General features: G+C 37.6%; 1 protein-coding gene across 4 annotated transcripts in view; it reads right to left on the bottom strand.

Moving 5' to 3' along the window:
- Positions 1 to 26,940, bottom strand: part of ITSN1 (intersectin 1) — a 192,368-nt gene that overhangs the window by 92,402 nt on the left and 73,026 nt on the right. For all 4 annotated transcript variants that reach the window (XR_004139034.2, XM_031459257.2, XM_031459251.2 and 1 more), the window contains exons 8-16: positions 23,765 to 23,865; positions 19,846 to 19,909; positions 16,650 to 16,787; positions 15,145 to 15,260; positions 12,500 to 12,762; positions 10,548 to 10,697; positions 10,321 to 10,461; positions 4,266 to 4,353; positions 3,989 to 4,128 (exon numbers count right to left, since the gene is read on the bottom strand). Coding sequence is in view for 3 of the 4 variants with exons in the window: in XM_031459257.2 (XP_031315117.2) it covers positions 3,989 to 4,128; positions 4,266 to 4,353; positions 10,321 to 10,461; positions 10,548 to 10,697; positions 12,500 to 12,762; positions 15,145 to 15,260; positions 16,650 to 16,787; positions 19,846 to 19,909; positions 23,765 to 23,865 (1,201 nt within the window). In the remaining variant the exon portion in view is untranslated. The remainder of the gene's footprint in view (positions 1 to 3,988; positions 4,129 to 4,265; positions 4,354 to 10,320; positions 10,462 to 10,547; positions 10,698 to 12,499; positions 12,763 to 15,144; positions 15,261 to 16,649; positions 16,788 to 19,845; positions 19,910 to 23,764; positions 23,866 to 26,940) is intronic.

Genomic DNA, 26,940 nt, shown 5'->3' with positions numbered 1-26,940 from the left:
GCCACTGACTGAAAGAAAGAAATGCTCTAAGGTAAACGCATTCACGCTAGGACTTGTCCTGCACAGTGACTAGATGGGAACTGACAAGGACTCAACTTTTCAACACAAAACACATCATCTAGTCTCTGTGTGGAGTCTCAATGGAGCTCTGAAAACTCTAAGCTGTGCTTCCGGTTGCTCCTTTGTTATCATAGTTAGCATATTAAAATATGGAACACTAAGCTATCAGTGCCAAGGAAAACTTACAGTAACTACTAACACTGCCAAAGGCAAGGTGAGGTCAAGTGCTGCTGTCCAAAAAGTCCCTATTGGTAATGGTGTCTGACACCTGTTAGACCACAATTTTATACCTATAGCTCAGCACTGTATGTAAGAAAAATAATTATCAGAATGACTCTATGAATTCTCCAAAAAATGTTTGATTCTCCTGTAAAATGAGGTAAAAAGAGAAAGTCATAGATAATCGCTAATTTTAAACTGGTGTTTCTAGAACATGAATACAAGACTATTGATTCCCCAGCATGATAAATTACTTGCTGCATATAGAGTATATTTAAAAAGCAGAAAATCTGGTCCACTGAATTAAAACTACTTTAAGAAGTGTTCATTCATACTAGCAATAATTACTAACAAAATCAATTATTCCTGGTTAAAACGCTGGTCAGATTTTTCATTTGATCATCAAAAAACTAAAATTTACTGTTCACATAAAAGGCAGTGAAAATACAAAGGCTATCGATGGGAATTCTAGCATAAAAGCTTCAACATCAAAGTGCTCTTATTTCCCCCCTTTTCTACAGACCTAAAAAAGCCAGGTTTATTCACCCTGTTTCCTTTTTCAAGTAATTCTTGGTTTTGGGTGATAAAGACAGAAAGACACTTACATGTTGGGATCATTTTTGGAAAACATAAATATCGTATCTATAAGGTAAATGTCTACTAAAATGCATGGAAAAATAGCCTTTTCTAAATGGAAAAAATGAGTTCTTAACTTCCATGAGATCAGACAAAAATGTAAAGGTCCTAGATTCTAGAGACCTTATGCTCCACAGCCCTGAATAACATCTGATCAGAACACTATAAATATGTTTTATATTCTCAGTATGTTGCTACCAATATGAAACAAATACCCAACTGCAAAAGTAATTTTTTTCCCTCTTCAGTTAATGACTTGAGCATTTCCATTACTAGTTATTATGGGTGAGGAGGCATAAGTGTAATTATTGCTTAACTGAAGGAAAAAGGAGAGATTCTCAAGAGAATGAATCTGAACTAGACATCTGGTAGATAGACTAAACCAGATTGCATATTGAAAAAAAAAAAGCAAAGAAACAAAGGAAAAACTATTTCTCATTCAAGAAACTAAATCCAAGTGTAGTTCCCAATCACAGTCTCATACTTGAGAATCTGGGCTAAAGCAGGGTGTTACTGTTCCCTATATGACCTTATACTTGACAAACTGGACACGACCTTTAGTGTGCATCAAAAGAAGTGAATGGCTTATTGTAAGTAGTTTTGTACCAAAGAAACTGTGAGAGTTGGATTTTGCTGAATGTAGTCCTCATTTATGGTGCCAGCCATTGAATATAGGTTTAATGTTTCGACCAACTGATTTTAAACCTTTGCACTCCATAAGGTATTTCTCCATTGTCACCATACTAGCTGATAATGAGGGAATTAAACTTTCTTTCCCTAGATGAACGATCTATTTTCTTTTCTATACCCTGCGGGCTGGTTTCCCTTTGGGAGAGGGAAGTTTAGCAAATTCACATCATCAGATTCAATGTGTGGGATGACTGGACAGCTGCCATTGTTTCACTCTCAGTAAGGGAGGAGTAATTTTTGCATCGTTAGTGAGGGTGCTGTAAAGACACTGCTGAATCAAGACTAGCATGGGAGAAACCCCAAAGGGTCAGAATGCTGGCTCTCCTGGTCTATTTCATCTTACAAGATACTGTAATTGCAAATGAATACACGCTCTAAAGTCAGGAATAGAAAGGCTTCATATTCTCCAATGTGACTACAATGAAGAAAAGAAAGCAGGAGATACCCAAAAGGTCAAATCTTAAATCTGCCTCTGAGTTGTCTCAAATTATAAATCTTTTGATTCTTCAGTCTGTTTCTGTTTTGGTCTTAACAGATTTGAGAGGAATACTAGAAATAATAAGTGTAAGGTAACATAACATAGTCACTAGGTCCTCCAAATGAGTTTTAAATAACAAAATAATATAGCCATACTGACTTAAATTTAAAATAATGAAAAACTAAAATAAAAATTACAGCAGAAAGAAATGTTCTTATTTAAAAATAAGTATATTTGGAAAAAGGACTAGTGAGACAAAGGGCTAAAAAAATTAGCCTTTGTATCAGAGACTGTAATACTGAAGGTAGCATAAGTCAATTAAACACAGTAAGAGTGACTCACAGCATATTTTAAGGATGTTCTCTTTAGCAATGACGATAGTAATGCAACAGCCAAAATAATCTGTAAATCATCTGGGCATTATCAAAAATCACCCACTGGAGTATCATTTTCTCGTATGTAAATCTTGTTTTGGGTCAAATTTTTAGAGAAAGGAATCTTAAGATTAAGGCAGAAATCTGAATTACTACCTGGGTTCAGAAGATAACCTGAATACCTAACAGTCTATATTCCCAGAGACTGTTAAAAAGGACTACAAGCTTGCAACAGTGCCATACTTTTTTTGCTTGAAATAGTGACAAGTCACAGAGTTAATGCAGGGATTTCTATCGTGTTTATTCTAGAAAAGGAGAACTGACAGCGGTACTTTCAATATTGACTTATGACACATCATCACATGTGTACAAATATAGAACATACATATATAGTGCACACACAAACACCCATCCTGTATAAGCATGAAGACAAAAAATCTCCGAAACACTAAGTTGGCTCAAATAATATTTCCCCTAAGATCACTTTCCTGAAATTGTACAACTGAGGAAAGTTCATTACTTACTACCTTGAAAAAAAAACAAAAAAACAAATACTAGCTCAGATGTCTAGACAATTTGGCCTAGAATCTCAACTCAAAAGTCAACTAAAAATCTCAAATATGTTTTCTGATTTGTTTTTCTATTTCTACTAATGAAGAACAGGATTTTAACTTTTTCCTAGTGCCAAAAGCTAAACTGTATAAAGGATTGTACGTTGGAAGAAGAAAATATTTGAGGAAAAAAAGTGTAAAATCCAATTTGTTATCAGAACATAATTGATTAAAAACTCTAATAACTACTTTAATCTAAAGTATGTGATCATTGTTGCTAGGAAATGAACTGTGCGCCTTCCAGTTTTATTACAAGATAATAATCATTCTTAAGATGATAAAGTCGTAAAGTTAAATGAAAAGTATCAAATCAGAAAAAGGCTGTGATCTAACCCCTGCTACATTCCCTAAGAGCTTTGGCATTTCCCTGGGTTTTACTGTGTAAATATGGCAAAACCATACACCACTTCTGCCACGGAGACAGAAGCAATTACTCCACTAGGCAACAAAATTTTAAAATGTGAGGTAACAAAATACAGATCTGTATTCAAGGACAATCTTGAAGGTAAGAAGAGGCAGAAAAATTTTTAGTTTTAAAAGAGACAACAGTTCGTTCTGAGTTGTCTTCAAAGATCAAGCTTTCGGAGCCTAGCTTTTAGAATTCAACTTGATGTAGTTCCCAACAGCCAAAAAGGATGGGGATGTGTAAAAACGTAACTCAGGTAAAAGACAGATGCCAGGAGACAGGGCCTCTCACTCAGCCCTAATTTAGAGATGCCAAATCCATTTTCATATTTTAAAGGAGAAAAAATTCAACTTAGACTGTTCAGTATTCATCCATAAGTGTGAAGGCTTTCATAAAGGCTGACAAACCAGCACAATATATTTTTCTGCCTGGGAACAAGTATCAACTAATCACCTAGCCAGTTAGAAAAGTGAAGGAGTAGCAGGTACATGTAGGCTGCACACAGAATAGTTACCTTCAGCTGATTGTTGAAAATATCAATCTCCTGTAGTTTTGACCTAGTTTCTTTCTCCACTTCATCCAGTTGGTCTCGGAGCTGCTGCCGAGCTAGTTCTTTTGCTTCTAAGGCTCTTTTCAGTGTGAGAAGTGAATCCCCTATTTCAGAAAAACATTGCAAGAAGAAAAAACAAATGAGCAGTGAGGAAAAGTGGCTTTTCATGCTCTCATTTCAACTAAGGAAATTCTTGCCAGGAAAAAAAGGAAAATGTCAACCTTAAAAATTAAACACCTACTGTGCAAACTGTTCTGCTGAACTTGTTTTAATTGGTCATTGAGTATCTGTTTTTCTGGGATAAGTCTTCCAAGCATTTGTTGAGACTCCTAGGAGAGAAAGAGAAAACAGCAATGAATGATGCAGAAAACTACCGTGTTTAGACCCTCCAAGTGCAGGCAGGCACAGGTCAGTTTTCTCGTCCCTCAAAGACTCTCCTAATCTCATCCCAAATCCTCTATAGTGAAACTGCATTTAATCGCTAGTCAGGGTTCTTGTTTTCTTGCTGAGGAATTAACTGTTGGCCAAATGCTTTTCACTGAAATAAAGTTAAGACAGTTATAGCTCCCTTGATATTTCTTACATTTTTGTTGACTTACTGCTTACTTATAAGCTTTAAAAAATGTACCTAAAGTACAACTCAGCAGAGAAAACTCAAAGGAATGACCTCGCAACTGTGCTGGGATCAAATGCCATTGCAGTGACCCTGCTGTCTGTAAACTGACTCAGTAGTTTTAACAGGAACTATTCTGTCTTGAACTTTGATCCTTAATGGTGTTGAAATGAGGATTCCCACACACCTGAAACTGGAAACAGACATCAAAAAGAGATTAACAGTTAGAATCTTAGCTGCCACACGTTTGTCCACCATTCAGGATAGAGCTACAGTTTTAAACAGGTACACAGAAATCTCGAACCAACTATTTTTTTACTGACATAGATAAAAGCTAAAACACATTGTATGAAGCTGTTTGAAGTTTTCATGGCTGACTCGACAAGCAACTGTGTTTGCTGAAATTATTCAATACAGTTTCTATACATTTTAGTAAAAGGACAGCTCTTCCATGGGACAGGGTCCCTGGAAGGGTCCTCAGGATGGAACATAAAGGAACAAGAAGACACCCAGAAATTTTTCCACAAAAACATCAGCTTTGGGGGGAACAGAGGGAGGTAGGTAGATGAGGGCAAGGCTGAGGATGTGAGATGCAGTCCATATGGAATCCCATTAAGTCTTATGCATATATGTGTTTGGAAGTCTGCACACACATGGTTCTGGTTGTGTGTGAAAGTGTTTATGCGTTCATGTTTTTATACTCACTGTGTGCATGTGTATGTGTGTGTACATGTGTGTGCGTGCATGCACCCATGGCTTGCTAAGGTACATGGAAGGTGCTAGCATAAACTCCTAAAGTGGGGGGGGAAAATGGCAGCTTTTCCAGCCTTTATTAAGGAATATTTAACTTTTATTTTTACCCTGATTTAAGAAAAAAAAATCTCTCTATATTAACTTTTGGTTTGAAAAAATAAAAATGTCCTAATTAAAAATTTTCATCAGAAAAAAAATAATGAGGACTTCAAGGGGTGGGGGGTATAGCTCAGCGATAGAGCCCATGCTTGGAATGCAAGAGCTCCTGGGTTCAATTCCCAATGCCTCCATTAATAAAGTAGTAGTAGTAGTAGTAGTAGTAATAATAATTATTATTATTATTAATTATATTTTATTATTATTATTATTATTTTCACCAGAGACTAAGAACCAGTCCTTTCTGGAACAACCACCTTTAGATACAGACTGGTTTGTGTACAATAAACCTTTGTGTACTACATGTCTGAACGGTAGAGAGATACATAGCTCAATGCAGAGGATTCGAAGCATCTTCTCATATGCATAATCCACACAAACACATGTGCACACCTCTTGGCCCCAATTTGGAGAAAACAGAATGCACAAATTAGATCATTTTCCCAAAAGAGCACAGCCAACCGAGTTTCTCCTCTTACTCTCCTCGCTAAATTCAGGCAAGGCCTCTTACCCAGTCCCAAAGTTTCTTTCCTGAACCAGGACAAACAATGAAGTATCAGGATGAAGCCTGGCTCAGATCTTTGAGATTGGTTTACTTATATAAACATTACTTTTAAATGTACAACCGAAGCTTCTAAAATAGGTCAAACCAACATGAAGGGCTACCTGACTTATTTGCATAGCAGGAATCTGCTAACTCTTGTAAGGAAAGGAAATCAATATCTCATTGCCTACTATGTACCTGGCTTTCTTCAAAGTATGAATTATTTTTAACTTCATTACTTTTTTAGGAATCTTGATTTCTATTTTGTTACCAATAACTGAACACACTAAGCATCAATCTTACATGTTTGGGCACACGTCATTCAGTGAGATAATAAATAAGCACATGATCTTCACTCTTAAATTTTACAGGGGAATATTTCATGAAACTTCTCATAAACAGTTAATGAAAAACACATAAAGAGTTACCATATAAAAGAATATACTTTAAAAAGGTGCATGCATTTTAAAATATTGTCAAACAATTTCTAGCAGTAAACTTCTGACACTATTTACATTGTATGTCATATCCTAGTATCTCAAATTGATGAGGCCTTCAGTGGTAATCAGTAAGGACACTGAAGACATGAACAAAACCATGAATCAACTTGATCGTCTGACGTTTATGGAAACCCACCCCCAACCCAACTTCAACAAAGTACACATTCTTCTCAAGCGCACATGGAATAGTCACCAAGACAGTCACATGCTGAGCCGTAACATAAGTCTCAATAAACTTAAAAGGATTAAAAAGAATTAAAATCATACAGAATATGTTCACAGATCATACCATAAATAAATAAAAAATCAGTAAGACAGCTGTAAAACAAAAAAAAAATCCAAGTATTCGGAAACTAAACAGCATAATTCTAAATAACCCATCAAAGAAATGATAAAGGTAGTCAAAAAAAGGTTTTGAATTGAATGAATATAAAAATATAACATTAAAATGTGTAATATGACTATGACAATGCTTAGAAGGAAATTTATAGCTTAAAGTGTTTATACATTATCAAAAATGAAAGGTCTAAATTCAATAATCTAAGCTTCCTCCTAATGAGGCTAGAAAAAAGCAAATTAAGTCCAAAACAAATAGATGGAAGGAAATAATAAGAAGCCTAAGTAAACAAAATTGAAAACAGGCATACTATAGGGGAAAAGAAAAAAATTAATAAAACCAATAAGCTCCTAGTTAGATGGAGAAAAGGAGGAGGAGGGGAAGGTAGAGGAGGAAGGGAAGGAGGAAGGAGAGGAGGCGTTGGACTGGGAGAGAAAAGATACAAATTCCCAGTATCAGGAATGAAAGAACTAACACCACAGCAGATACTACAGACTGGCAAAGAACAATAGGGAGAATATTGTAAATAATTGTATATAAATACATTTGTTAATTTAGATGAAATGCAAAAATTAATTGAAAGATACCATTATTAAAACAGACTAAAGAAAAAAAACAGAAAACTGGTATAGCCTTGTTTCTACTGAATAAATTCTGCAATAAAAGTCCTTCCACAAAGAAAGCTCTGGGCCCAGAAGGCTTCACCACTGAATGCCACCAGAAATTTAAGGAAGAAACTCAGGCATCCCTCAGTATCCATGGGGGATTGGATCCAGGATCCCCTCAATAGTAAAATCCAAGGATACTAAAGGCCTTCATATAAAATGGCATAGTACAATCGGCCCCTGAATCCTAGGGTTGGTTGAATCCACACATGTGGACTAACTGTACTGAGACTGGAATCTGGTAACTATTTTAGGAGGTGAGAGAAAGTTATAGAAATACACAGGATTTTAAGAGAGAAGCTGATGGGGTTATCTAGGGAGGCAGTGTGTGCTATCAAGGTTAGAAGTAAAGTCTTAAAGTCACATAGACCTGGCTTCCGATTTGGACTCCTGCTTTCCAGCTAGAAATCGAATGCTAGAAACTGATTCTAGAATGTTCCCTTCTAGAATCTTCAATTTCTCACCTATAACGTGAGAATGATGATAGTGCTCTTACCAGATTATTGTGGGACTCTATTAAATATTCACATTACACTCTTAGCACTGAGCAGACCTGGCACACGCCAGGCTTTCAATAAATGGTAGCTACCACTACAGTCCACAATATCTGGATTCAACCAGCCTAGGGTCAAATTTCAATCCAAATATGCAGACATGAAAGGACTACTGTACTATCCATTTTATATAAAGGACTTGAGCATCCATAATTTTGGTATCATCAGGCAACTTGCAACAAGTTCCCCACGGGTATTAAGTGAAGACTACCATTTCATGTATTTTCAGAAAATAAAGAATATCCTACAACTTATTTTCTTATTTATTACCCTGATACCAAAGCTAGACAAGGACGTTATGAGAAAAGGATAAACCATATCCCTCATGAATTTAAATTAAAAGATCTCTAGTAATAGCAAGTTGAATCCAGTAAAACATTTTTTAAACACTAATATCAAGTTCAGTTCACCCCAAGAATGGAAAGTCGGTTTAACATTCAAATTTCAACCAAATTTAAATCACCATATTAACAAAATAAAGGATAAAAACACATGAACAGCTCAAAAGATACAGGAAAAAAATATGATGCAATTCAACATCCATTCATGATAAAAACTCTCAGCAAACAAGGAACAAAAGGAAAGTCCCTCAGCCTGATAAAGGGCATCTACAAAAAACAAACAAACAAACAACAACAACAACAACAACAACAAAAACCTACAGTTAACAGCATACTTAATGGTGAGAGACTGAATGCTTTCCCTCTAACATCAAGGACAAGACTCTCCCCACTTCTATTTAACATAGTACTAGAGGTTGTAATCAATGCAGTTAAGACAAAGAGAAATAAAAGGCATATACATTGGAAAGTAAGATATAAAGTTATCTTTATTCACAATGTTTATGCATTTAGAAATTCTAAGGAAACTACGATAAAGCTATTAGGACTAATAAATGAGCTAAACAGTATCACAGATATAAGGTCACTATAAAAATGAATTATTTCTAAATACTGGCATCAAACGGTAGTAAATTAAAATTAAAATACATTACACACAATAGCATCAAAACCTCTATATAGTTAGGGCTGAACTTTACAAAATATGTACAAAACTTGTACACTGAAAACTACAAAACACTGCTGGAAGAAATTTGTAACAACCCAAATAAAATTGAGAGATATCATAGGACTCAATATTATTAAGATGTCAACTCTTCCCATACTGATCTATAAATTCAGTGGAATTCCAATAAAAATCCTAAGTACTTTTGTAAAAACTGACATGCTGATTTTAAGGCTTATGTGGAAATGTAAAGGGCCTAAATAGGCAAAATAATTTGAAAAAGAAAAATATTGAGGAACTCATACTACTTGATTTCAAAAATTATTATGAAACTAAAATTATCAACTGAGTGAAATACTGGTGAAAGGACAGACACAGATCAGTGGAATAGAACAGAGTCTAGAAAAGATTTTTACAAACGTGGTCAATTGATTATCAACAAGCTACCAACTATTCTCTATACATAAATCTCCAGAACTCCCCCTAATATACTTAACTGCACTTATTTATTGTGCTTAACACGATAAAGGCAAAGTCCTGTAAGTGGACTACAGGTCCTATATGATCCAGCCTACCTGCTACACCCACAGCAGTCTCCTTGCTGAAACTGACATCAAAGAGATGGGCTACAGCCTCAGGTCTTCTGCACTGCTGTTCCCCTACCTAGAACTTGCTCTGCCAGATAGCCACTTGGCTCAGCCACTCATCTCTTTTAAGTCTTTGCTCAAACAGCACCCTCAGAGAGAGGCATTTCTTGACCACCTCATTTAAAATCACAGCCCTCCTTACTGCTGAGAATTCTCTAACTCCTCCCTACTCACTCTCCACAGCACTTTTCATTTTCTAATAGATTACATACTTGTCTTATTTCATTAGTGCCTGTCTCCCCTGAAACAGAGGGTAAGCTCCATGAGGGCAGGCTCTTTGTCTCTGCTATCCACTGCTGGATCCTCAGTTTTTACCAGAGCTTGCACCGTGCCACCACGCAGCAGTGTCAGCAAGTGTGCTGAGTTACTAGACAACCTATTTTCAGGCAAGGACCGTGTCTATTTCGTCTTCCCTTCCCAGCGCCTAGCAGATGCTTGATGTTTGCTGAGTGAATAAATGAATGAAATGAATCAGAGAAAGGCATGGAAGCCAAAAAGCTACTAAGGGACATGTTTACTCACCTGTAATTGTTGCTGTAGATGGGTGATTTCAGCAATTCTCAACTCTCTAGATTTGTTCGTGCTCTCAATCTCTTGCCTCTGGGTCGTCAATCGACATCTGATATCCTGAAGTTTTCCTTCTAGTTGATGCTTTTTATCATTCTTTAACAGACGAAAAATAATAAGAATGATTAGTATTTTCATGGCTCAGTGTAAGCAGATTCTCAAAGCATAATCAAACCACTCACTAGAGCTTCTAATTCAAATTCCAAAGTCTTCTTCTTTGCTTTTAGCACAACTATGTCCTCTTGTTCTTTGTTTCTTTGATTTAATAGTTCTTGTCTCCGGTTCCGTTCCCATTCAAGTTGTCGTTGCCTTTCAAGCTCCCGTTTTGCAGCCTGTGACAGACATAGACGATTTATTAATTTTTTATTTCTTACACTATACAATATCGCTTAATAAACTTTACATCTAGTAAGTCTTTTCTTTTAGGGGTTAAATATTATTAAATATTAAAAGAAATTTTTATTATAAAATAGCAAAAAAAATTTTTGGACAAATGCGGGAAAAAAGAGAATACTTAGGCTAATATAGTTGAGAACAGGCAGGATTGTCTCAGTATTGACATTCAATTTTTTATGCCTTTAAGGATGCTTGATGTAAATAAACCTGCTCTCCCTTATTCACTGACTCATAAAAAACAAGGAACATTTCTTTAATCTAGTAAAATCAAACCAAAACCTCCAGAACAAAAAATAAAACCAAAAAAGCATTCTCCCACCAAATGAGTAATTATTATTTCTTTTGGCACATGGCAAGTTATTATTTAGCTCAAGTTTTAAATTGTGACCCCCATCTCCCTCCTCATTCATTTCCTTTTCACCACAGAAGGATCTGTAATTTCTCTGGCAACGTCAGCTCTCTTCAACTCTGACTGAGATGACTGCTAGGCAGGGTATCTGTCAGAGAACCTGGTACTCTTTATTGTATTGCAGTTGTTCAATTGCTTCTTACATCCCTGTGCTCCAACTGCACAGTAAGGGCCTGGAAGACAGGTGGAGTACTTATCCACCACGACATCTCCAGGGACTATCAATGCCTGGCACATAGTAAATGCCAATTAAATAATTCTGAATAAACGCTCTAAAATGTCTTTTTTTTTTTCAAACACTGAAGAAGGGAAGACTGTCTTTTGGCTGTCATTCTAGAAATGAAAATCCTGTTAGTATCTGTGCGTGTCTGCCTAAATAAAAGGCAGCTTATGGTTACAAGTTTTCTAAAGCAACCATCAGGGGATAAAGTATTTTTTAATAAAGAAAAATTCCCCATCTTTAAAATACATTTCACTCACACAAGAGAGAATCATGGCATTGCCTCTGTAACAATATACTAAAATTGGAAAGACAGACAAGAGATTGGCTTTGCCCCTATCCAGGTATGGTACCAAATTTAGGAAGCTTTCCGTAAAATACAGTGATGATGCCTAGACAACTATTTTAAAGGTGGGGGTGCAGAACAATATAATTAGTATGATACCATTATAGTGGTTAAAAAAAATTACACTAAACCCCAACCTTTCTACCATATCAATCTTTTTATTTCTACATATGTATATCAATGCAGAAAAAAGGTTGGGAAAAAATTCTTAACTGATACCAGTAGTTTGTGACAAGGCTGCATTATCAAAAACTAGTACATGAATGCTCGTAGCAGTATTATTCATAATAGCCAAAAAGTAGAAACAACCCCCAAATGTCCATCACCTAATGAATGGATAACTAAAATGTGGTCTATCCATGGAATGGAATATTATTCAGCCATAAAAAGTAATAAAGTATTGATTCACGCTATAGCTTAGATGAACCTTGAAAATGTTATGCTCAGTGAAAGCCAGACACAAAAGGCCACATATTCTATGATTCCATTTATACAAAATGTCCAAAATAGGCAAAGCAATAGAGATAGGAAGTAGATTCGCGGTTGTTAAGGTCAGGGAGGAGGGGGAATGGGAGTAACTGCTTAGTGGGTATGTACGGAGTTCCTACCAGGGGTGATAAATTACTGGGAATGGTTACATAACTTCGTGACTAACTAAAACTACTGAGTTGTAAAATGAAAAAAAAGGCTGTATTAATTTATTACTTGGACAATTCTGAAAAAGCGCACATGCTAATTACGGGGCTGCGTCACAGCTGCTCACCTCTCGTCTCTCGATTTCTTTCCTCCGCTCCTCCTCCCTCTGCCGTTCTAGTTCCCGCTGCTTTTCCAGTTGCTTCTCCAGCTCCAGTTGTCTTTTGCGCTCTTGCTCCTGGCGCTCCCGCTCCTTCCGCTCCTGCTCCGCCCGCTCCAGCTGGGCCAGGCGCTCCTGCTCTTTGCGCTGCTGCTCCAAGAGCGCTTGTCTCCGCTTCTCCAGTTCCAGATTGCCGCGCTCGAAGTTCTCACGCTTCTTATCCTCAAACGTGACTTTAAAACAAGAAACAACAGGGAGGGAAAGTGATTTTCAGGTAGTAAGGGTATAGCTCAGTGGTAGAGCGCTTGCTTAGCACGGAAAATGTCCTGGGTCCAATCCCTAGTACCTCCATTAAAAATAAATAAATGAAACCTAATTACCCTGCCCAGAAAGAACCCACAAAGTTGTGCTTTTCAACATACTATTGTCAAAGGAAAAGCTCAATGGTATATTTGAAATGTGTAGTGTTAACTGCAAACCAGAGCTCTCTAAGCTGCCTTCCGCCTTGCCCTCACTGAAGATGCCCTCCTTTTAAATGCTCTCCACCTACCCTCTTGTTTACATATTCTCCCCTCCAGGAGGAACGCCAAATCATGGTGTTCAAAACACCAAACGTGATTTCTAGAATAATCTCTCGACAGCAATTCTGCATCATCGCTCCATCTCCATTCCTTCTCTGTTCTCTGCCCTTTCCCTTTTCTATGACTTTGATTTCAGCACCTGACCCCCATCCCTTTCATACATGAATCTCTCCCTTTCAACCTTTTTTTCCCTTTGCTTAAAACTGTGCTGATGTGGCTTCAATCTTAACATGATGCTTTCTGAAAGCAGAGGTAGGAAGGTAAGTACCCTGTGTTTCACACTGAAGAGCAAGTTGCGCCCTAATTGTTAGGTAGATGATATTCTGTAAATAATTTTTTCTAACCCATTATTCGGTTTCCGTCTTTCAGAACACCAATTACGAATTTTAGATCTATTCCCAGGTCAATTATTTTTTTCTCTAATCCTTGCTAACACTGTTTACATCCACTTTATTTTACTTAAAAAATTTCCATCCTCCATGTCTCTTACTATGTTTTCAGCAGTGTCTATTCAATTTTGTGTTTGCCTCGCATGCGTCCTTGGAGCCAACCCAGACAAGGGAACCTCTCACTGCCAGCCTGTGTAGCATGCCGTCCCATTGTTCCTGATCTATTTCAAGAATTTTCCTTTCATACTTTGCCTTCAGATGTGTGGCTGTGAGCATCCATTCTTGGCTTCTTCCCACATTCCTGTCTGGCCTTCACTGCTTTAGACAGACTTCCCTTACACACAGTAGTTAGGGATTAGAGGTCAAAGATGCAAATAAATTTCATTTTCTTGTTCTGCTTGCTCCTTTAATGATTTCAGAGAAGGCAGCATCCCTTTTACTCTGCTACCTTAAAACTGAAAGTCCCCTCAGCCAGAGAAAAGAATGAAGTAATGATACATACTACAATGTGAATGAATCGCAAAAATATTATGCTAAGTGAAAAAAGTCAGACATAAAAAAGTCACCAACTGCATCACACCATTTATATGAAATATCCAGAATAGGTAAATCCAAAGAGACAGGAAGCAGATTGGTAATTTCCAGGGGCTGGGGGAAAGGGAGAACAGAGAGTGACTAGGTAAGGCCAATGTCGTGGACTGAATGTTTTCTACCCTACCAATTCATGTGTTGAAGCCCTAAGCCCCAGTGGGTGATATTTGGAGATGGGACCGTTGTAGCCAGGGGTTAAGATAAGGTCCTAACAATGGGGCCCTCATTATGAATTAGTGGCCTTACAAAAAAAGGAAGAGAAAGCTATCCTTTTCTTTTCATGTGCACACACCAAGGAAAGACCACATGAGGACATAGTGAGAATGCAGCCATCTGCAAGTTGGGAAGAGCGCCCTCACCAGGAACAGAATTGAACGGCACCCTGATCTTGGACTTCCTGTTTTCCAGAACTGTGAGAAGCAAGTGTCCTCAGCAAGTCAATTATCCCTTAAACACTTAAAATACAGCAAAATGACACTGACAAGGGTAACATAAAGGGACTCTATAATACATGTCATTAGTACTTCTGAATATCAATCCGCATCTCATCATTAATAATTCATAACTACCACAGAATATTTTAACAGTGTGATGATTTATCATTATAAATGATGATAATTTAAATTAGGTTCATACTAAATTTAAAATAGCTTCTTGTTATCAAGGAGCTTCCAATTCTCTAACAACATGAGAAAATAACAGTGGGCAATTTTACATTCTGCTTCTGCAGTGGTATTAAGCAACCACCTGAAAAGCTTATCAAGTTTGAGTGTTTTACAGATAACATTTATAAAATTTCTGTTAAGTGGTAAATAATCAGACCTCAATTTAAAAGCTAGAACAAGGGTGCAGTAGCAGAATACATAATGTTCTTATTTCTATACATATATTCAAATCCCAAAGTGTATTAAAAGTGTCTTCTTTCTGACTAAGGTGAAGTTAAAGGAACATAGTAGCAAGAATGTCAAAACCTAAATTTACTTTTACCTCCATCTTTGCCTTACAAATAGAAAATCTCTAATAAGCTACAAGTCAAATATAAAGACTGGCTTACCAGGTAGTTTCTTTTCTAGTTGTTGCTGTTCGTCTTCTAAAACTGGTTCCTCCGGTAACCTCTGATCTACCGATGTTGAGCTTATGACAGATATCCCACTGCCAGATCGAACTCTTCTGCAATTGCAAAAAAAAAGAAAAAAGAAAAAAATAAATGGATTCACGTAAAGCTGCCGAGGAAGAACTGAGCAAATTATGAATAAAAATTTTTAAAGATTATGTCACGTAGCATGGAGTAAATTTCATTTTTAGTGAGGAAAAGATAAAGATTTGGTCTTTTCTAGTTACAAAGAGCTTTTAAAAAATGAATATCTGAACATCATCAAACTCTGAGTGCCAAACTTGTTCAAACGTTTAGAATCATCAATAAAATGAAGGCAATTCCAAAGGATGAAATCAGCTACTCATCACCAAGTGGCTAGGGCGGCACCTGGGACGGAGCGACTGTGCGCTGTTATCACCTCTATGGAACATTAAATTCCTCCCAGGGAAGATTCGCAGCTCAGCTAACTGGGAGCGTCTCTTTTCCCTTTAAGAAGTCTCTCCATTTTCTCTCTTAATCAACACAGGAAATGCCTACACTTCATAGTCCTTAAAACAAATCGCTTAGTTTACTGATTACTTTCACTTCACACCACTAATCTTGTTCTTTTAAACCAATCTGCCTATCTTCTTTTTATGCTTTTTTATCAGCTCTCAGTGTTAAGTGTCTCTTGTAGTGATTCCTGTAGCTGTGAGATCTTACAAACTGCCCAGCTACCAGTCTCTTTCTGCACAGTCACAGCTCTCTCCGCTTTCCTGTACCGTGAATGTGCAAACAGCGATGACTCCATTTCTCTTACTTTTATGGGGCCTTTCCCACCAGTCTTTCCTGACATTTGAGTGATTAGGGCAGAAATTCTCATCTGTGTTTCTTTTGCTCTTCTTTACACTTGAAAAGTCTCAAATTTGTCCTTTAAGTTAAAGCCTTAAGATGTAGTTGTCTGGGAGATGTGTATGCGTGCAGACATATGGAGGTGGAGGACACCGGTCACTGCAGATTCCTCCCAACTGGACCCTGATCTACCCTCTCAACGTCTCCACTGAGATTGCGTTTCAGACCACAATTTTCTTTAATTATCTTCCTGATCATAGTTTCTACATTGCCAGCATTTTGTTATCTCTCAAATATATAGAATTCATAGGCAGAATCTCCTAGATTTATTTTCTGTGTACAGGTTGATACAGTTTAACTGCTAAAGTTTTGTTGAGCTTCTATAATATGGACTGTCTCAAAAATCACCATTTTTTTTTAGGTTTTACTTGATTATTTTGCTCATATACTGTAAATAAAGAACAGAACAGGCAAAGATTAACACAGAACCTACAGAAGATTGTCTTGAATTCATGGATAGTTCATTTACCTTCCGGGAATAAAAATGACTGTAAGATACACAGCCTGCAAAGCCAAGTTTGAAATTCACATGCTCAGCACACAATTTCTTTTAAGAGGCAAATGTTCCTTACCTAAAGGAGGGTGGAATGTATTCTGGAGGCAGGACCGGTGGCAGTGGTTGGCCAGACATGGCTACATCAATTAGGTGCATAGCCAGGATAAACTCTTCTGCTGTGAGTTTTCCATCTTGATCAATGTCAGAAAGATTCCTGTTCAACAAAAAGTTAACTGTAATCTAGTTTCGTGAAAGTGCTTGCTTGTTACTATTCATGAGTGACTTAAACGTTCTATTTTCTTATTCTGACTCCAGGCCAACTGAGTCTCACAGTGCCTCAGTTTATAAAAGTAGTACCTGTTTCATACCACTGTAGAAAAGACAAAATGAGACAATCCTCCTAGTTGGGATGGTGTTCAGCATTCAACAAATGTCAACTATGATTGTAATCACATTCTTCTCAATCCTTGCAAACTCATTTAAAATGTATTATACTCATATTCCACGTGTCTTTAAACACTACGCTCTGTGAAGTATCAGGTCAGAGAGTAAATACTTAAGCTTTGCTGTACACACAATTTCTATCACACTGAATTCTACTGTTGAGCAGGAGAGCAGCCATAGACAATATACAAATAATTGAATGGGCATGGTTGTTTTTAAAATAAAACTTCATTTAGAAAAATAGGTGCAGGCCAGATTCAGCTCGGTGGACCAACCCCTGATCCAGACCTACAGGGGGTGGATCTTTATGGCCTCCAGCCACAGAGGAAAGGTATTTTCTGCTCCTTAATCTCAGCATTCAATTGCTACCATTCTTCGTAATCAACTTGCTCTAGGACCTAAGTAAACAGATTTTTTACCAAGTTGCAGAATCTGATTTTACTTCACAACTTCTGGACACTAAAAGAGGACACAAGGCCACAAAGCTGTTCACCAAAACGCCAACAGGACAGATGTTACGCTGGGCAACTGGCTTTGCTGATGCCATAAATCAAGAAACTCCTCTTAAATCTGAAATTCCTCAGGTGCCATAACCTCTTTTTCTTCCTTTTACAGGTAAAATTTCCTTATAGTAACATTTGCCCCTTTTAGAATATAGTTCTGCAAATATTTTTTGTTTTTAATTTTTGAATGGAGGTACTGGGGATTGAACCTAGGACTTCATGCATGCTGAGCATGTGCTCTACCACTGAGCTTTACTCACCCCACCCTCCAACCCCCACCAGCAAGTTTTGACAAACATTCAGTTGCGTAACTACTACAATATATAGAACAGTTTGATGATCACCCCAAATTCCCCCATGTCTCTTTACAGTCACCCCTTCCTTTGCCCCCAGCCCCAGCAACCACTGATCTCTTTCCTGCCCCTCTAGCTTTGCCTTCTCCAGACCGGCCAGACTCCTGTTTTTAAGCAGAACAGAGTCACAAATGAAAACCCTGCCTGTTTCACCCTGTTCTCTCTTCCTTCCCATGCCCCACCACTGCCCACTCCTAGGTAAGTGTGATTAAATTCCTGTTTTTCCCCCACACTCGCCTAAAGAGTGGCTGTAAATATTTAAAGCATCTGTTTATCATGTAGAAGAATATAATATTCTAGTAGGAGAAGACTCAAATATTTTTTTTCAATGAGGGCAGGTTATAAATGAGAAACTTAAACATTTCATTATATTCTAGAGTCATGAGAACCACCAACCTCAAAAATGTTAGGTCTTCAGTGTTTATTTCAGAGAGCCCTAGGATACCGAAACACACCCAGACTTAAAGAAGTCTGGATGTGTCATAGATATAAGATGTTTATTAACTGATCTATTATTATCCTATTGCAAAAGGCAGACCCTTTAATACAAAGCAGAAGGGACCAGGATGGGCCAAGAGAGCGGCACTACAGCTTGTTCATTTATGGAACAACCACATCAACGTACCTGCAGCATAATCACAAACCTAGCAGGTAAACCGTATAGACCGGGTTTATTTTCCAGGCAGAATCAATGGATAACACATAACTGAGAGATACATACTTCTTAAGATATCATTTTAGTCAACATTTAAATGTAAGGAGCCCTGTAGGAATTAGGCAATGTTCACTAATAGCTACTAAAAATCATTACAAAATAGACAAAGAGACATTTATGCACCTCCTGAAAAGTACACTGTAACTTCTCTGATGTAATTCAAACTTGAATCTGATGAGTGCTTCTCAACCACTGACTGATTTTTGTACTGCACACTGATTTGTCAGTGTCTGGAGACACTTCTGATTGTCACAGCTGGGGGTAGGGATTATGTTACTACAGTAGGAGGAGGCCAGAGATGCTACTTAACAATCTACAATCCACAGAAGAGCCCCCGACAACAGAGTAACCGGGCCTAAAACGTCAGTAGAATGGAGGTGGAGAAACCTTTCCCTAGATCTAATTACCAATCTACCGGAAATACAAGACTGAATCAAAATCACAAGGATGCAGCCATCAAAAGTTAGACTATAAGAAACTACAGGACAACGAATTTATGTATGTATATGCAAGACTGGGACGTTGTGCTGTGCACCAGAGACTGACACATTGTAACCGACAGCACTTCAATTAAAAAACAAAAAGAAAAGAAACTATAGGACAAATGATCTGGGGTTTTTTCCAGGGGTGAGGTGGGAAAGGATTAGAGAACAAGACAAGCAGGAATTTTTAGGTTAAAGACTTAAATAAAAGAGGTATCAACCAACTGTTACAAAATACAGGTATATTTCAGTCCTGATTTGAACAAATCGACTATAAAAAATTATGAAGTAATCTAAGGAATTTAAATATTATCTGATTAACTTACTGATAAGAATTAGTATTAAAAGTTTCAGTACTTCAATACTCTATTACTATTCGTATTATAGTCATGTAGAAAAAAAATCCCTATGTCTTTTGGAGATACAAGCAAAAATATTTACAGATGAAAATGATACAATGACAGATGTGACTTCAAATAATTGAAAGGAGGAAGGGAGAACCAGAGTTAGCAGTGAACTGAGACTTATTTAAAGTGTGCTGAGTTCTTGAGAATTCATTATATTAATCTATTTTTGTATTTTTCAAAATCAAAAGGGGAAAAAGAGAGGTAATCATGACCTTTAATGAGGTAATCTTACAGCTCACTGAAAAGTAAGTACACTCCATATACTCCATTATAAATAACAGTATTAACCTAAAGATTCATGAGGCCATATCAATTTAAGAAACAAAGTTTCCACTTTATGCAAACCAAGGAGATTTTTCATTCCTTACCATATTGAAGCCAGCTGAGCCTGTGGTAAACTTGACTGCATAAGAATAGTTCTTGCTTGAGGACCTAAACAAAAACCGGGAAAAAAATAAAAGATGAATTAGCAAACCTTCACTGTCTAGGCAGATCAGTGTTCTGTATGCATACCGTGCAATCTCATGCAATGACAGTGCTTGAAACAATATTTGCTACTACCTAAAGGGCTTTTATAAAGGAAAACAAGCCCCAATGAAAAAGGGGAGAAACACGCAGCACAGCACAGCATCTGGCATATTGTCAATACATTTTTGTTCAATGGATATTTCATAAAGAATGAGTATGTAAGAGTTTAGAGTTTCAAAACATAACGTGCTCTTTTGTCCAAGTTACCGTCTCTATTTGTATTGGGTTTTTATTTACCAAGCTGAAGCTTATTCTCTCTAAATTCAACATCTGCCACCACCTGAAGCCTCCACCTGATGACTGTCAAATTCAGACAAGATTCAAAGAATCTCAGAGGAGGAAGGGACCTTAGAGAGAACTCTTCTACCCATTCCATTACACAAACAAACAAACAAACAAAAATAGACTTGCTCAAGGTTATACAAATGGCTAATATCACAGCCATTTCCTAGGTTAGCGATAAAGAAGAATTCCTGGAATTTCAACTCTCCTCTCAAAATCAGCCCTCATTTCTTAAAAGACTTGTAAATGTCTTTATTTCTGGCATGAAACTAGCCTTAGATACCAGACAAAGGCTATGCGTCTGGTGTTGTGTGTTTAAATAAACCAGTGTCACGGAGAGACAAATGCCTTATTCTACCATTGACTCCCAAGGTGTGGTCCCAGGATGACAGGTAGACCAAGGAATGGAAAGTGGTAGAAACTGTGTTGGGACGATAACCACCTATAAAATTTTGCTTGTTCTGTGGTTTTGCTGGAATGAGGAAAGTTCACCGATCATTGTATTTCGTCTCTATCACTGTATTTAAAATGTTGGCAACATGGCAACATTAAAGCAGAATTGGCAAAACGTTAGTGAATGATTTACTTGACACTTAAAACAATTCTGCCTACTTCAGAACTATATAAAAGAAAGTTCGTATTTCATCTACTCTCAGTAAAAAGTGTAACGAGACATGAAAAGAACAAGCCCTGGACCTGGATGTCGGGAGATATGGATTCCAGTTCTGACTTTTCCACTCCCTAATGACATGTGACATTAACAAAACTACTTTCCTCTCTAAGAGGAAGTTCCTTTGTATCTGAAATGAGGGAAATGATCTAGAACAGAGACTGACAAACCACAGGCCATCGGCCATACTGGGCCTGCCACCTGCTTTTGTAAAGTTTTACTGAAACATAGCCACACCCATTCACTTAAGCACAATATGTGGATGGCGGCTTTCGTACTTCAACAGCTAAGCTGAGCAGTTACGATAGCGTAGGACTGCAAGCCTAAAATGTTTACTGTTTTGCTCTTTAGCGAAACAGCCCATCGAGCCCTGCACTAGAAGATCACAACTGTCTTTTGCAACTTTAATGCCTGACTCTAAATCCTAAGACAAGGTTGTGAAACGTTAAGTTAGATCAGCAACAGCAAAGACAGTAGCTTAGCATAACAGGACATCATAAAATCAAGCTGTGTGTGCACGGAACCATCCTGTAGGAGCCTATGTGCATGAAAGGAGTACTGGCTTATAAGGAAACATTATGGGGATAAACAGAAATCTCAAGTTCACAGACCTTACAGTGGGCATCCGTGTTTGGGTAGGGAAGCGTGAATGAAAAGGACAGAGATAATTCAGTGAAGTTAATGCTTTCGTCCAAAATGACCAGGCCTTTAGCTTTTGTGATTAATATATGAATAACTAAATAACCCATTCACTGTTTCAGAATGCAAGGAGCTAATACAATACCTCTTCTCAGAGGAAAAGCAGTAACAGCCTTACCAGAATTCTAGAACTGCTTATGTAACTTTGATTAAAGAGTATCTCCTTCTCTCTTTTGTAAGAGTGTCTCTTTTAAGAGCACACAACAGCATACACATCAAGCTGTGGAGGAACAAGGGGGTGCCCACCTAAGCAGGTGTATCAGCTAAATAAACCCAGGTAATCAGTGGGGTAAATTGTGCCCCTGAGAGATTAGCATCACTTCCCACAGTGAATAGGCTCACATTACATGCTCAGAGGTTCTCACTTCCCTCTCTTGGGACCAATCCATGGCATTCTTACGCCTAACAACATATTCTTGCAGACGCAGCCAGAATCTGATGGCATTCACAAGAATTAAAGTAAACATTTCACTTGTGCCTCTTTACATTCCAGACCGTTTTTCAAACTTTCTTGTCATTCTTCTTATTCTTAAGCTGAATGAGTAACTGCTTTGGGGGTTGAGGATTCATACAATTATTTTCATAGTTGTGCCTGTAACAATAATCTTTGTATTTCATCTATCTCAACAAATGAAAATGAAATTCCCAGCTTAAATTCTTTCCAGGGCAAAACAGTAATAAGTATAGAGATAAACAGTAGCCAAAGTCTGCTCTTTCTAGTATGTTTCAAATTTTATTTTCTGCCTCAGAGATTAAAAGTTTTAAATATCCAAGTGACTTTGGGATATAGGTGTTACACTTCAGTCATAAAACACACATCCTACCAAGAAAAGAGACTTTCTGCATAAATGTTGCATCTGAATACTATTTTAAGTAACTCACAGCAAACACCAACAATGCTTTGAAGAAACGTTTTCAGATTCACTGACAATATAGGTCTGGGTTTGTATGATGCACTGGTGTCAAATCACATTAAACTGTACTTAAAACTATACCGCTGAATATTCCTTCAGTGCCCAAATGAGCTCGCCTGGTTTTTCATGTTGTGCTTAAGAGTGACAGCTACTCCTTTAGCAGAGTGAGCAAAACATATAGAGAACTTGCGGATACTCATAATTCACCGTTTCCAATACAAATACGTGCTTGTTTGCGATTACTGCTAAGACTCTTTCCTAGGACAGGGCTCAAGATTAGATCAAAACCCTTCAAAAAATTTCATCCAATCCGGACATTTGTAAACAAGGATGAATTTTTCTTTTAGAAGTAAAAATTGCAATTGTAAGTGATAGCAAAAAAAAAAAAAAAAGTAAGAATCAGAAATTAAAAGTGTTTTGTGTTAAGTATCAGTGCTTCTCCATCCCAGGAAAATTAACCCATTCTCCACCCCCCCTTCATATTTGTTAAAAAGCAGTTATATTTCCCCGCCTTTTACATTTAATGTTCATACCAGAGGTCCCTATTTTCCTTTATTAAAAGTATGCTTTTCTTTATAACTTTCTAATCAATGTTAAGTGTTTAACCCCTTATTAGAAAGATTTCTGGATTAATATCATGAAATCCTTTGTATGCCTCAGATGTAGACAACAGAACCTTTTTTTAAAAATCCTTAGAGACCATATAACATAATTCTGGCCTTTTATACATAAAGAAATAAGATCCAAACAGGTAAAGTGACCTCCAGCTGGTTAGTGGCAAAGCCGAGTTCCAAAAAACCTTTAATTCTGTATTACTGCTGATTCTTTGTAGGCAATTTCAAGTTCACCTACAAAGTTGAACTTCAGAAAGTGAACCAGTCCTTGTTGACAGCAGGGTTTCTTCGCTAGTGCTTGGATTTGCACACTAGTGGCATTTGGTGTGCTGAAGGATCCTTGGTCTAGGTTCTATTCACCAAGAAGCACTGGGGCAAAAGCCTGAGGCACTGGAAAGTAGAGAAACTACAGCCTTACCAGTAAATAAGAAGTTGAGATAAGAGGGACAATGAAAAATCCTGTTTAGAAAAAAAGTAAACAGATAGAGACATTTGGAAACTCTTTGGCCCAACAGCTAGAAACAAAGTGCATTCAGAACAGAGATCATATTTCATTCAATTAATTCTTATTTGTAAGTACCTGTTAAGTGTCCACTCATGGATTTGTCATGACTATTGAATAACTGTCTGTATTTCAGTCTGGAAGACTGGGGAACGGCCCACTCTGCGGCTGGAGGGATGCTGTGGGGAAAGCAGGAAGGAGAGGGAAAAAGGATGAACAGTAAGGAATAACCTACGTTAAGTCCTTAAAAAACAGGAAACTAACAAGTCTCCAGAAAACGAGCTTTAGCATTTTATTCACTATTTGATGACTATTTCTGAATTTTCTGTAATGGTTATTTCCATTTTTTAAGGTTATAAACCTTTCTCTTGAAACAAATAAGCTCATTATTTTTTCAGAAGCGAGGGTAAACACAAGAGACCAAGAGACTGTTTCAGGTTATATATACAATTTAATAATTTAAAGGTTCTACAAAAGTACGGAAAAGCTCCTTGGCACTGAGGTGATACAATAATGTCCAGGCCTTTCTAAACTTCTAGAACATTCCAAATCTTTTGGTCTGAAAAGCAATGCTAAAGGCAAACTGCCTTTAAAGATATTAATTCTTTAAAATGTGTAACTTTTTATACACCAAGATACAGGATGTATTTCTTAACGAAAGGAAATTATTTCATTCTAGGAAGTTCAAATTCCCACAAACAGAGTTTCCCAGAGAGCTGTCCCAACATGAAACCATTCCCGGGGCGGCGGCAAGTCAGCATCAGGGGCCCTGCTTCTGACAGTGGTCCAGGGCCGGCCTTTCCCCGCAGCACCTCTGAGCCGAGGAAGCCCTGCTAGCAGTCAGTCTGGGTGCAGACCTCCTTAGTGATTAGTTTCTCAGATTAGTTCCCACACAGTATCACCCGCTTGGTACCCAGGGCTTGTTAAGAGCCAGATAGATGTCTAAATCGGGCAATTTACACACGACAGGCTCAGTATGGCTGAGCTGACCGTAAAAATGGCATTCCATTTCCAGGACAGAAGACAACTAACGCCCCATTTGCAATTTCCTTTCATTTCAACAAAAGTTTCTATTTCAAGCACGTTAAAGTAGAATTTTAATCATGAATTGAACTACTGGATTATCATTTATGTATGTTATCTATGCATTTATACTGACTATGTACACTTTTTAAAGCACAGAAATGGCTCCCAACACTTGAAAAGTACCTATATGAATTTACCGTTTCAATTTTAAAAGTTTCCTAATAAAAAAAGCACCGAGGTCCACTCTGCTGTGAATGCTTCTGCAACAACTCTCTCATTTTAAACTGTTTAGCCGATTCCAGCTCCTGTTTGTCAAGAAGCTAATTATCTCTCTCCTGCACCCCAGGAATGTAGGGTGTTACAAAGAAGGTGTCCAAGATTACACTTATCAAGTCATAGTTTTTTGCCAAATTCCTGAGCATTTACATAGACTTAAAAAAACTCATTAACCAAAAAGTTAGATGCCACATTACAAAAACTTGCTAGAAATTTAAATTATTGAAAAGATAACTACCAAAATACCCAGTGTTTTTGTACCCAAGCAGAACTCTAGGGGGCCTTCCCAGGACAGACGTCTCCCCACATGTCCTCTGCCTGCCTCTTGTTTGTAGAAAAGCCATCATCTCCCAGGACTCTGCTGAGTCACTAAAGCCTGGCTCAAGAATTAATGATTGAAAGGATATGATCGTGCAGTCACAAAAGTAGCAGTTCAACCAGAACTGGTAACAATTTAAATAGTAAATCAGCCACAGGGCAATCATAGAATCTTTAGTTCCTCCTTGAAGTACCTAGATAACAGTATCTGACATGCATTTCTTGAGTTGTTTTACAGAAGATAAAACTCCCACCAAATGGAAGGAGTTAACTACATGATGACCATAAGCACGTAGTCCCCAGACAAGCTGGAGCCTAAGGATTGATAACACTAACCCCATGACACCACCCTGTCACCTCACCATCAATCAGAGAATTGTACACAAGCTGACCACACTCCCTGCAATCTCCCTTCCTCACTTTGCCTTTAAAAATGTTTCCCTGAAACCTAACAGGGAGCTGGAGTTTTCATTAGTGCTCCAGACTCCTCGTCTGGCACCTCACGATAAATGCTGCACTTTCCTTCACCACAGCCAGGTGGCAGTCGATTGGCCTTACTCCGTCTGAGCAAGTGGACCCAACATTTAAATAGCATTAATGTTGCTAATAGTGGTTGTTTATTCTTGCTAATGCCACAAATCAATTTTAGGACAGATTTCAAAATCACCTGTGAAAAGTCAGAGAACACTCAAAGTTCAACATGGTATGGGAGAAAGAATAAAAAAACATGGAATTTAGTGTTAGATGATTTCAATTTGATCTCAGCTCTGCTGTTTGGTAAGCTGTAAACCACGGGTGAGAAATATAACCTCTCTGGGTATCTACTCCCTCACAACTCTGAGACAGTCTCTACCACACAGGTGGTTGTGGGGGCTGACTGGGACCGATGCGGTGTCTGGCAAAGCAGATACCCGATAAATATTCCTGCATCTTAGCAGTAAAACCTTAATTAAATGGAACGAACACAAGTACCTATACACTACAATTAACTGAAGTTTCTAGAGCAAATTTTAAGAATGTCTACCTTAAAACCAGAAAGACCTCAGTCCAACTCTTAGCTCTATCACTGATGAGTTATCCTGAGCAAGTCACTAACGGCCCCTGAGCTTCCTCCCCATCTATAACATAGAGAAAATAAGAGTCCTCTTATGGGGAAGAAGGTGAGCATTGAAGGAGTTAATGTGCATAAAGCATTTGGCACAGTGCTTTTCAGTTTATGGATGTTCTTTACATTATTTTTTTAAAGGTAATGAATGACTGAATTATATTCAACATGCTCGTCCCTTTAAAGTGGAAAAATGACTTGATTCACTTAGGAAAGATTTCTAATGAGGACTAAAACAAGAAAAGATGGAATCATCTTCATTTACATGACCTTTTCATTTGAAAAGCTTTGAGACAGCTTATGGAGACTTAATTTTTCATCTTAGTGCAGGAGTATGCAGGAGAAAAAAATTTAAATGAAAATGTGAAAGATGAAAGATAAGATGAAACCAAGATAACACAAAAATATGAAAGATAATGTGAAACCAAAATTGGCCAAAATATGAGCAAACAGGTCACGTAAGCTTTACCAAAATAGCACCCCATACTTGATTAATAACAACTGTCCACTAACCTGAATGACACATTTC

Source organism: Camelus dromedarius, chromosome 2, assembly GCF_036321535.1.
Source record: "Camelus dromedarius isolate mCamDro1 chromosome 2, mCamDro1.pat, whole genome shotgun sequence".
Taxonomy (NCBI): Eukaryota; Metazoa; Chordata; class Mammalia; order Artiodactyla; family Camelidae; genus Camelus; species Camelus dromedarius.
The sequence above is the reverse complement of the archived record's forward strand: the minus strand, read 5'-3'. Positions and strand labels throughout refer to the sequence as shown.